The sequence below is a fragment of the Harpegnathos saltator genome, unplaced genomic scaffold (assembly GCF_003227715.2).
Source record: "Harpegnathos saltator strain DR-91 unplaced genomic scaffold, Hsal_v8.6 scaffold139, whole genome shotgun sequence".
Taxonomy (NCBI): domain Eukaryota; kingdom Metazoa; phylum Arthropoda; class Insecta; order Hymenoptera; family Formicidae; genus Harpegnathos; species Harpegnathos saltator.
In genome coordinates this window covers 100,534-112,276 of record NW_020229916.1, presented here as the reverse complement: position 1 = coordinate 112,276, position 11,743 = coordinate 100,534, and the positions used below count along the sequence as shown (strand labels likewise).

The window sequence follows — 11,743 nt, the reverse complement described above, 5'->3', positions numbered from 1 at the left end:
TTTTTCTCTATTATTTCCACCTTCCCGCATCTAGCAGTTTTTTCTATAGCGGTATTTTCCCGATAAGGAAAAAAAGGAATGTAAATGAAACGAGCGCGAGCCGTTCTGTGGCTCCCCATGCATAATCGTCGCTACCTCTTTTTACCGAGGCAAAACATTGTGCGAGGTACGCGAGTCGCATCAACGTACAATAAAACGACAGATTTGATACCGATCTTAATCTTAGGACCTAAGAATTCGAGAATTGTTGTCAATTAAAGTCAACTACGTATTGTTATCGCTACATATTACACATATCAGCGATGATATTACCGTCGGTCTTTTCCGAAGTTATTACACCGCCGTCGCGTGGTTGCGATATGTAGACGAAACTGAGATCACGGCTCAAAATCGAAAAAGAAAAAGAGAAAAAGAAGAAATAAGACAAAAATACGTAGCGCGGAGAGGAAGTATGTACGAGAGAACGTAGATGTTGATAACACCGTAATCCGGGTGTCTTGAAACATACAGGTGCCAGCATGCATTTTGTACACAAATTTCCGAAACGATTACGAACATGCGGGTTTTATAAACGTATGTGTATATGTATTTAAATATATAAAGAGAGACGTTAATATTATAACTCTTTCAAGTACTTGAACTTGAAACATACACACACACACACACGCACGCACACATACGTGCGCACACACGCTGTGCAGTGAGCATGTCCTCCATCGTACTGAGACTGCTGTTGACAGTTTTACTGAACGAGGCGTACGCACGTAATACACGAGACACGCAGGTGATCCTGCTGCCGGTATGGGATTTGAGAGGCGCACTGGAGGTATGAGTTATTTATTTTTATTGTCCAGATCCAAATATTACACGTGACTAATCGTATGCCATTTGATCCACCAGATTCCGTTCACCTTCAAAGTCTTCGGCCAGTTGATCCAGCTGACCCTACGCAGGAACGACAAAATCGTGGCGCCCGATTTCCAGGTTTGGAAGCACAACGTAAAAGGCGTGATGGAGGAGTTGTCGTTGTTGAACATGCCGGATCCCTGCTATTATCTTCACAGCGATCACGTCGGCTCCGCGGCTGTGAGTCTCTGTCAAGAACGCGGACTGGTCAGTAATAGTATCACTCGCTAAGTTTGGTTTCTTCAGCCTGGAGCAACGTTCCTTGTGGAGTTCGTTTGCCGATCGGAATTATCCCGTTTTTCCTATAAAACGCGGTAGAAGTAATTCGAAATAATCGGACGATTCCGACTGGAAGTTCTTCCAAATAGTTTCCTTGTACCTGTGCAGAATAATAGTGTGAGGGCAGATTGTTTCAACTTCTTGGTAAGTTAACTGATAGTTAAATCATATGTCCGTCTTCGTTTAAATTGAAGGAAAAACCAAGATAAACGTATGATTTAAGTATCAGTTAACTTACCAAGAAGTTGGAACAACCGGCCCTCAGAGATTGCTCTTTTTCTTGGAGCCGGTTGTTCCAACTTCTTGGCACCGGTTGTTCCTTCAACTTCTCGGTAAGTTAACTGATAGTTAAATCCTATGTCTGTCTTTGTCTAAGTTGAAGGCAAAACAAAGACAAACATATGATTTAACTCTCATTATGACTTAACTATCAGTTAGCTTACCAAGAAGTTGGAACAACCGGCTCTTTATAAGTTAACTTGTAAGTTAAGTAACACCTTTGTAAGTTGGCAGTTAAATCTTATGTTTATCTTTGTTTTTCCTTCAATTTAGACAAAGACAGACACATATGATTTAGTTATCAATTAATTTACTAAGGAGTTGGAACAACCTGCCCTTGATTAAGTGAACCTGCCATTTTGTCGCCAATCTGCCGGCATATTGCTGACATTTGATTGTCGTCGTTATCTTATCTATGCTTTTAGGAATATATTCCCTGTGATGCGGTAGAATATATCGTACTCTTACTGGATTCCTCTCCGTAAATAAGATAATTTACAACACTGCAACTTCAAGAAAATATCTTGCGATTCGCTGTGAATCACTCTTATTGTGTATTGTTTCCCGCAATCTTGATTTGTATAACAAGTAACTTCAGGTTTTCAGATAAAATAGAACGATTGTATTTTTATACCGTTGTAATTTTATGAAACTGTGGCGTACGTCATTTCCATTTCCAAGATCGTCTGCCATTCTTCGCACATAAATTTTATTTCATAAGATTACAATCTTGAAATTACTTACTTTGAAGTGACCTGTGTGATACAACACATATATGTAAAGAAGGATGTAAGAAAGGGACGAAGGTTTTTGTTGGAGGTAGCACGGGCTCGTCTTCCTGGAGAACGCAACGTTGGAGATCACACCGTTGCGGAGCGACTTCGTCTCGTCACCGTCACTCGTCGACGACCCCCGCATAAAAGGAGAAGAGCTCGACTTCCTCGGTGAGCCCCACTTGGTCAAGCGATCGCCGAGATATCCCATCGAGCGTAGCCTCCTGCCAGATTTGGAGCAACGTCACCGCTTCTCACGAGAAGCTTCGAAGGACAAATTAACGTTGGAGCTCGCCGTCTTCTTCGACGAGGCCGCGTATCGTCTGTTCTCGCCATTCCTCAACGAAGACGATGAGAAGATCCGTGACATGCTACTGGCATACGTGAACGGTATCCAAGCGTTGTACCATCACTCGAGCCTCGGTGTGGCCGTCGACGTCTCCCTGGTACGTCTAGACATCATCGAGAAGCAGCCGTTCGACCTTCCGCACTTCGGCGGTGAGCGGGGCAGTCTGTTGGACTCGTTTTGCAATTACGCGATGGCTCGCAATCCCCCGGAGGATGCTGATCCGCGCCACTGGGACCTGGGCCTCTACGTGACCGGGTTGGATCTCTACGCGATCGAGAACGGCAGACGGAACGGCGCCACCATGGGATTGGCCACGGTTGGTGGAGTCTGCATACCGCGTTACTCCTGCGTCATCGCGGAATTGGGGGTCACGGATCAGCTCGGCAAGCCATATCCGTCCGCGGGCTTCACGTCCGTCTACATCGCCGCGCACGAGATCGGTCATAAGTAAGTTGCGCAACGTGTCGAAAGATCGCTACGCACGCAGACCAGTATAATGATCGTCTGAACGCGCGATATACTAACTAACTACTCAGGTAGAGCAGGAAATCACGGTGACGTCACAATAACGAGGAAAAACCTACTTTTCGATCGTGACTCGGTGATTTTTCCATCGCCTCGATGTCATTTTAGGCGAGTTGTTCAGATTTTTTTTTGTCGTATGCGCATTATTGATTCGTCGTGCATTGATTATCCGAAGAAAAGCAGAGACAATAGCTATGCTCCGATATTCACTGCCAGTACCGACGATCTATAGTTCGTGTCACGTATACTATAGACTCTCGGTACTGAATATCGCGACAATGAATATCGGAACGCGGCCAATGTCAAAGTCAAAGCGGTAATTTGTCACTGTGGTAGTTTTCGGTTAATGCTCAGATAAAACTAACGATAATGAAAAAACGGTATCCGATAAAAAATAATTATATATGATTATGTATGAATTTTTTTCTTACATGATTATAAATAAACATACGTAATTATATATATCCACACTAAACAAAATGCTATTATATAAATATAATCAAAGTAATCGTTTATGTTTATGACAGTCTGTGATGTAAACATATAATTGAACGGAACAGTCTTCTTTTCTTCTCTAACGATCAATTTTTTTTCAGTACATACATCATGGACATGTATAATTTTATGTGGTCATATACCACATATAGAAACAAAATTTACATATAGGTTATACATGTAATAATACATATAATTTATATGTATAAAAAATAATATTAATATTAAATAATAATATTTAAAAATATATACATATTTTTTTAAATATTATTATATATGATTTTATATGATCATATATAATCTTTTTCATTCGGCAAAAGTGTGGACGATTAAAAAATATCAATCTGTATACAAAGAGTGAACGACGAATTCTAAAAATATTAGTAACATAGGGACGACCTTTTGAACGTTAAATAAGTATTAAGTATAAGCACTATCGCGATCGTGCGAAGTATTTCGTATTTCCTGTACGTATAGATTTCGTACAAAGGTGAGCTGTTCTGTTTTTGCCACGGCTGCGTTCCGATATTCTCTGCCAATACTGAAATTGTATATTTCTATTGTATAAATAACATGAACTATAGGTTTTCAGTACTGGCGATGAATACCGGAACGCAGCCCGATGTTTCGCGAGAAAGGATATAGAAATCTTTCTGCAAACTTTTCGCATATTTTAAGCTAGAAGAAGCTAGAAGTAAATTTAGAAAAATTTACTTGTAAAAGTACAGCAATCTTCTTTGAAATTGTCCTCAGCGGAGCACATACACGTTCGGTATATTCGGTATATCATTGTTATAGTTTTATATTGGTGTTCAGAGATAATTGTGTTTGATGTTGGATGAAGCTAAAAAAAGATAAATAGAACGATAAAGGAATAAGAATTCAAGATGAGAAGAGTAAATAAATATCTCTCTTGCGCTAGCATATTTGTTCAAATATTTGTCACTCTTTGCCGTTTTGGTGGAAAAAAGTCTTCAGTTCCAGCGTTAAAGCTATCGATTTGTGCGCACACACACACACACGCGTGCGTCTTCGCAGTTTTCTCGGGTGACCTCTACGTAAAAAATAAGGAGAAAAAGAGAATACTTTACGAGATATTCCAGCGCGAAATGTCTCTCGCAAAAGTGTGTCAATTTTCGATATGACCTCGCCTCTGGATACTTTTACGCGCAGTACAAGCTCGATTTGCGCGAAGAGAAGAGAGGAACGACTTACACGCAAGTCGCGTTCCTGCGGAGTAATTTTCGTCTCGAATATTACGTACCTGCCGACCTGCTCATACCTGCACACACACACACACACACACACACACACACACACTCTTATCATCAGATACAATGATTTGTTCGTTCGAAAGCTTAGGAATGCATCACGATTCGACCGGCAACGCATGTCCCAAGGACGGCTACATCATGTCTCCTAGTAGGGGCACTCGAGGTGAGACCATCTGGTCAGACTGTAGTCGCGAGATAGCCGAGGCTCTGCCACGCACGAAAGCCTGTCTCCTGGACGCGTCTCGAAAGGACACCTCGGAGCACTCGCCGTCCCTCGACCACGCGCGCTACCGCGACCTACCCGGAAGAGAGTGGACCGCCAAGAGACAATGCGAGTTACTCCTACGCGACAAGGACGCGAGCGTGGTGACGTTGTACCAGGCGTGTCAGTCGCTGCAATGCGAGACTCCCCGCAGGAGCGGCTACTACTTCGCAGGGCCGGCGTTGGAAGGTACATGCTTTTCTCCACTGATCGATCTGCCCGTCGGCCAGCCTTCCAATTCCTTTCTCTTCTTGTCAGGAACTTACTGCGCGCCCGACAGGGAGTGTCGCGGTGGAGAATGCTCGGTCGTCTTCGAGCCACCGTCGGACACCTCGGATGGCCAAAGAGGCAGCTGGAGCGACTGGAAGGAGCAGCCGTGCGTCAGCGGCTGCTTGCAGAGGTCCAAGGGTGCTCGTGTCAGACGGCGATCCTGCGAGGACAGGAGTCGTAGGACCATGGCCACCTGTAAAGGATTGCATTACGACGTGCTGCTGTGCAAAGACGAATGGCTCTGCAAGAAGAAACGCCGCACGATCGGTGAGTTCGCTACGCTCAAGTGCGGCCTCTTCAGCGACAGACTGGCTGAGCTGGACAGCACGGCGAAGGGACTGCAGGTCGGCCACGAGCCGGACAGGCCGTGGATGGCCTGCGCCATATTCTGCCGGCGGAAGGACATCGCCGCTTACTACGCGCCACGCGTGGAATTGAATGACTTCGGCCTCGACCCGTACTTCCCGGACGGCACGTGGTGCCACGCCGAGGAAGGCCGGGATTATTTCTGCCGTCAGCATCACTGCTTGCCGGAGGACTTCCTATTTGGGAAGAAGTCGCGGGGAGACCGCCAGCGCGAGGGCGACGCGGAGGTCGAGGAACTGGGGCCGCAAAACGCCTGGAATCGCCTCGGCATCGCCGACCGCTTCATCAAGTACCTGGCCTCAGGCCCAGACGGCTTGCCGTTGTTGACCTCGATCTCGCGCGGCATCGCCTCCCCGCCCGGCGAGGACGAGTGGATCGACAAGGATTACATCGAGCTGCCTGCAGCCGCGTGATGACGGACGTTGCTTCAGGCTGCGCCGCCATGTTGGGATGTTGATCGACGAAGATCTTAGTTAACTAAAATAATCGGTACAGTCATACATGTAAACGAGCAATTCAATCGATGAATGAAATCAATTACTGATCGGCGTATAATCGGCCGAGTCGAAGCAATCAATCGAGGCGATCGTTATACGTGTAATTACGATTTCACTCGTTAATTCTTGTTATCTTACAAGGAAATATAAGGAACTCGGAAATTCCAGAAATTATGAAACTTTATGTGGAAGTAAAGTAGTTCATCCGCGATGCAAAATTATTTTTTGTTCGCGCGGAATTTCAGTCTGAGGGGATGAAACCACCCTTCGAAGAAAAAAATCATTTTCATTTTTATATAGCGTATATCTTTTAAAATACGAGGCATATGCAAAAAATGGTTTATATGAAAGTCGTAGTGTATTTACTCTTTGCAACTATGTATTCGGAATTTGCCAAATTGAAAAATTTTTGGAAACTCCTCCGCCCCCCCCCCTCCAGTTTTGCAAAATTTAAATACACAGTTGCAAAGAATATTAAGTACATTACAACTTTCGTATAAACCATTTTTGCATATGCCTCGTACTTTAAAAGATATACGCTAAAAATGGAAATAGGTTTTTTTCGAAGGGTGGTCTCACCCCTTCAGACTCGAATTCTGCACGAACAAAAAATAGTTTTGCGTTACGGATAAACTATTTTACTTTCACACAAAGTTCCATAATTTTTGGAATTTCCGAGTTCCCCATGTTTCCTTGTTAGTCAACTGAAATTTTCCGATCGATCAATGCCCGTCGTTCTTACGTCGCGTGTCACGCCAACGCGAATTATTAACGACACAGCGAAGAAGATAAGGCCGAGTGCGACTCTGGCCATTGTCCAATTATTACCATGATAGAAAAAACGATAGAGTTGAGTCACTAGTTGACAGATTTTTACTAGACTACACCTACACTGAGGTGGTAGGGTATAACACAGCTTCTCGGTAGGCTCGGACGCGCGTGCTCTCCTCTTCGACTCCCCCATGTGAGAAAGTGTCTCGGGAGATAGGATGAGAGAGCGATGACGTCAACCCACTTCGCCATCTATTTTAAGAGTGTGTCTCGATATTATATTCGTATTCGTACACACGGGAGAACGGGTTGCGGCGGAGAATCGAGGGCGACAAAGAGTGGAAGAAAGAAAGAAGTAGGCTGCGTGATTGTGTCATGTAACTTAATAATCCTCGTATTATTTAGCGTACAAATAATTAATCAACCATTAAACTTAGGAGCACGTTACATAACAGAACGTGTGCGGCTCGACGTTGCACGAGAATGTTTACGATCGCGCGCCTATGCGTGTGCTAGTATTTCTGTCTTAACATTTAACATAAACAAGAATTCCTTCGTTAGACATTTTTACGTATACGTACGAAAAGAACGACCTGCAAGACTCGACTGTCCAAGCAATATTCGGAGTTTCTCCGTTCCCGTTCCGGTTCTTGTTCACTCAGCTCTACGGCATGACTACTCTCTTTTATATATTTATTTAATGCGCCGGGTTACATCTATTCCGACTGAGTGAAACGTCTTCAGGTTTCCGATATTGCACTTACATGTATCTTACAGCCTTCGTACACACAGCGCATACGCAGCACACATTCGCTCGCTCGCACACATACAAATGCACCTAGAAGCACACGCGCGCACCTTCATTCGCAACAACACATACACACGCAACATACACATACGCATGCATATAATAATAAAGGAAAAAAATAAACTTCGACAATCACACGAATTAGCAATGCAACAGAAATTCTCTCGTTCGCTCACATACACATTCTCTCTCTCTCTCTTTTTCTCTCTATAATATAATCGCATAATTTAATATACATATTCGCCCTCGGAGTCTATATCGATTCGGCGTTAACGTTACGTCTCGAGCAGAGGCAAGGTGTGTGTTTCAGGATCGAATGTCAAATGAGAAAGAATAGTAATACGTTGATACGAAACGTCGAAAGTAAAATAAAAATAATTGCTGCGTTTGATTTTGCCTCTCCAAACGTGTCGCGCGGAGAATGTTGAGATGTGTCGCTTCCGTTCCATTCCACTCCCATGATCATCTCCTCGTCGTCGTCATCATCATGGTAGTAGCCATTGTTGCGCGTCGCTCCGCTTCACCGCCGCGTCTTCGTGTGCTAGAACGTACACGAGAGACTTCTCGCCGATCGGTATGATTTAGAGGTGTCCGAATGTGTCGATATACAATGTCATACCCCTCGTCCGCGATACTTGCTGGCTTAAGCGAGGTCTCAATTGGGTAGCGTGTCGTACAGTATATCCTTGGCGCTTTGCGACAGAGTGTCGGGGAATTTGATGTCGAACGACACGAGCAGATCGCCCTTCCGCGACGGTTCCTTGGGGAAGGGTAGACCGTGTCCTTGGAACCTCTTGACTGTGTTCGGCTTGACGATGTCTCTCGTCAGATTCAGGGGTATCTTATCGCCGGTTAAGGTAGGAACTTCGACGATAGCACCGCACAGAGCTTCCTTCAAGCTCAGTTTACACGTGTATCTAATGTCACTGCCTTCTCTCCTGAACTGCGGATGCGGCTTGTCACGAATGATGAAGACGATATCAGCTGGCTCCCTCCTCGGAGACTGATCGCCTTCCTTCTGGAAGGTGATCTTCGTGCCAGCCTTCCAGCCTGGTTTCACGTTGATCGTGAGAAGTTTGTCCTCCTTCTTGCTGCTGCCGTCCGGCTGCATCGCCCGTCTGCATATCTTCATCTTCTTCGTGCAGCCCCGCAGGATCTCCTCCAGGGTGATATACAGGTCGTGCTCGATCGCCGGATCTTGAGCGCGATCCTTGCCGGCTGCTTTACCGGTGTTTGGACTCGCAAAGTTGAACGAGTGCGACCTGAAAGCACCACCTTGACCAGGCGGCCTAGGCGGCCCCATGCCCAATCCGAAGGGGTCCATGTCGATGTCCATCTCATCATCGTGGAAGCCGAATCCCCGGCCGCCAGTGAACTCGAACAAATTATGGAACGGGGTTGCTGAGCCGAAGAATTGCGCGAAAGTCGCCCTGGGATCGCCGTGGAACGTATATGTGGCGCCTCCACCACCCCCACCGGCCGTGGCACCCCCCTTGAGGCCTTCCTCGCCGAATTTGTCGTAGACCTCTCTCTTCTTCGCGTCCGACAGTACCTCGTACGCCTCTGCTATCTCCTTGAACTTCTCCTCGGCGCCGGCGCTCCTATTCTTGTCGGGATGATAACGCAAGGCTAATTTCCTATAAGCCTTCTTGATTTCCTCGTCACTTGCTCCCTTGGCGATGCCAAGTATCTTATAGTAATCTTTCCCCATTCCCGTTTACCTTCCTTCCTGAAAAGCAACAGAAAACAAGACAACATCAGACGGAATATCCGGCGTGCTTTTCCTCAGAGTGACGCCACAGCCTCGTCCGCGATTTCGTGTTCCCTCGAGACCACGCTCTAAATTCACCTCGACTCACGTCGACAGCACCAAACGAACAGAAAAGGAGGGAGGAGGGAGAGGGAGAGGGAGAGGGAGAGACAGAGAAAGAGAGAGAGAAAGAGAATTGACCGCCTAATAAATCACGTGCACTCGTACATAGTGTACGCGCTGCACACTTTCGTCCCTCATCATGATATTCCCTTACACGCCATGAAATCGCGTGCGTGTGCTCGCGATCGCACGCAGGCGGAAAGACGAGAGTAGAAGCGCGATAAGTTTTCTCGGATGCTCCCGTCCGTCAGTCCGCTCGCTCGCTCGCGTACGCTTTTTACGGTCGTGCGAAGTCGCGCGCGCCGCACGTCACGACGGTGCCAGAGACGCGTCGCGGGTATCCATCGCGTCGTCGCCGTGCGAATTTCTGCCATTTTTTTTTCTGCCACTCAACGAGAGCGAGAGAGATAGAGCGAGCGAGCGAGGAAGAGAGAGAGAGAGAGAGAAGCGGAGAGAAGCATCGAGAAGCCAGCAGCTCGCTCGCTCGCTCCCACACACCCACGTACGTATCACTGATATCTATTTCTGGCAATGATGACCGCGAATACGCGACGAATGTTTCGCTCGTTCGTACGATTCCTAAGCTGCAATGCAAAAATAAATACCCCACTCTTCGGCGACCGAGCCCTGTGTCGTTGTCGTCGTCGTGTCGTCGCCGTTGTCGTCATCAACGTCGTTATATTGTTCGCGGGTCGCGGCCGAAACGAGCGCGTCGCGCGATAATGGGCGACCAACGGGGCAAAAACATACGGAGAGAGCGGCGCGCGGCCACTTCGCTTTTCGCGAAGCGATCGCTGCTCGCCTCGACTGCCGAGCGTAACGGTCGGGTCGCGAGGTTAAAAGGCGCACGTCAACTCGACTTATATCTCTCTTTCTCTCTCTCTCTCTGGCTTCCCCGACGTCTTCCTCGGTTCTAATGACCATTGCTGTCGCTGACGATATCATTTTACTCACTGTCGTTATTCCGTAATCACTCCTCGGGCACTACGTTTCACGCAGACACTCTCTCGGTGCACAGTAGCCGAGAATCGAGCTCGCGTAGATTCGTCCGCGAAGTATCGTGGAGAACAATTGCGAAGAAATCCAAGCGACACGCAACAATCCCACTTACTTTTCGTTGCGTACTGAAGTGTCGCGGAGCTGCGCAGGCCATATATATGAACTTGCCCCATCTAGCAACTTCCGGAACTTTCGAGAATGGATTGACGCCAATTCCGCAGCGCTCTCTGTCGCGACGTCACCGGGCGAAGCGCTTGGCGCGAAATTTCAACTTGCGACGGTGCGCAATGCACTGCTGTCGTGCGGCTCGGGGTAATACTAATTGTTGCAAAGTTATTGAACATGACGAATTGAGGCTGATCTCCCACTGCGGTTATCTTGATCGGTGACTTTAGAAGCGAGAAAACATGTACAAAGTATTCGCGAAATATATTTGAAGGAAAAGATATCTATAAGTGACACTTGTGACTGATGTCGCACATTTTATAACATTTTCTGAAAATTTTGACCGGTATTCTGGACTTTTCTATGAATAAAAAAAGCTTTAGAAGTAGCTTACAAGTGTTCTGGTTGGCTACAAGTAATTTTTGTAGTCATTTTTATCAATAAAAGAGCATTTTCAGGATATCAGTGTTCGTTCTTGTTTCAGTAATCAATGAACATCCCTGAGATTAATGCGACGTGAGTCTATTTTTTAACTGTGTAATTTTGTCATGTTAATTCTGTGGCTATTTATTGATTATTGGAGCAAGAAAAATTTTTCGTATTTTACAAATATACTCCATAAATCACAAGTATCATCTTGCGAATTCTCAAGAATTTTTAATACTATAGTTATCACCAGCGATTATGTATATATATATATATATACATAATGTATACATACATATATATATATACATACATACATATATATATATATATATATATATACACACATACACATAATGTATACATACATATATATATATATACATATTAGTATATATATACTAATATATAGTATATATACATATA

General features: G+C 45.5%; 2 protein-coding genes and 1 long non-coding RNA gene across 3 annotated transcripts; 1 reads left to right on the top strand and 2 right to left on the bottom strand.

Annotated features, from left to right (window-relative positions):
• The first annotated feature begins 182 nt into the window (after positions 1-182).
• stl (ADAMTS metallopeptidase stall) lies at positions 183-7,581 on the top strand. The gene is made up of 5 exons (XM_011144583.3): positions 183-826; positions 901-1,113; positions 2,288-3,033; positions 4,964-5,331; positions 5,401-7,581. Exons 1-5 carry the CDS (start codon positions 707-709, stop codon positions 6,189-6,191), a joined length of 2,238 nt encoding a protein of 745 aa, XP_011142885.1. The 5' UTR covers positions 183-706; the 3' UTR covers positions 6,192-7,581.
• LOC112590720 (uncharacterized) lies at positions 1,103-2,345 on the bottom strand. Its single transcript, XR_003114412.1, has 3 exons — positions 2,209-2,345; positions 1,779-1,973; positions 1,103-1,285 (listed from the first exon to the last, which is right to left on the bottom strand). It is a non-coding gene; the product is annotated as an uncharacterized LOC112590720 (long non-coding RNA).
• Positions 7,425-10,880, bottom strand: LOC105185247 (dnaJ protein homolog 1). The gene is made up of 2 exons (XM_011144579.3): positions 10,682-10,880; positions 7,425-9,583 (listed from the first exon to the last, which is right to left on the bottom strand). The coding sequence occupies exon 2, from the start codon at positions 9,563-9,565 to the stop codon at positions 8,510-8,512; it is 1,056 nt and encodes a 351-aa protein (XP_011142881.1). The 5' UTR covers positions 9,566-9,583; positions 10,682-10,880; the 3' UTR covers positions 7,425-8,509.
• Between the last annotated feature and the right edge of the window lie 863 nt (positions 10,881-11,743).

Coding starts and splice junctions, on each gene's coding strand:
- stl (XM_011144583.3), top strand. CDS start 707: ATGTCCTCCATCGTACTGAGACTGCTGTTGACAGTTTTACTGAACGAG. Junction 3,034..4,963: donor GCGCACGAGATCGGTCATAA/GTAAGTTGCGCA, acceptor TTCGTTCGAAAG/CTTAGGAATGCATCACGATT. Junction 5,332..5,400: donor CGCAGGGCCGGCGTTGGAAG/GTACATGCTTTT, acceptor TCTTCTTGTCAG/GAACTTACTGCGCGCCCGAC.
- LOC105185247 (XM_011144579.3), bottom strand. CDS start 9,565: ATGGGGAAAGATTACTATAAGATACTTGGCATCGCCAAGGGAGCAAGT.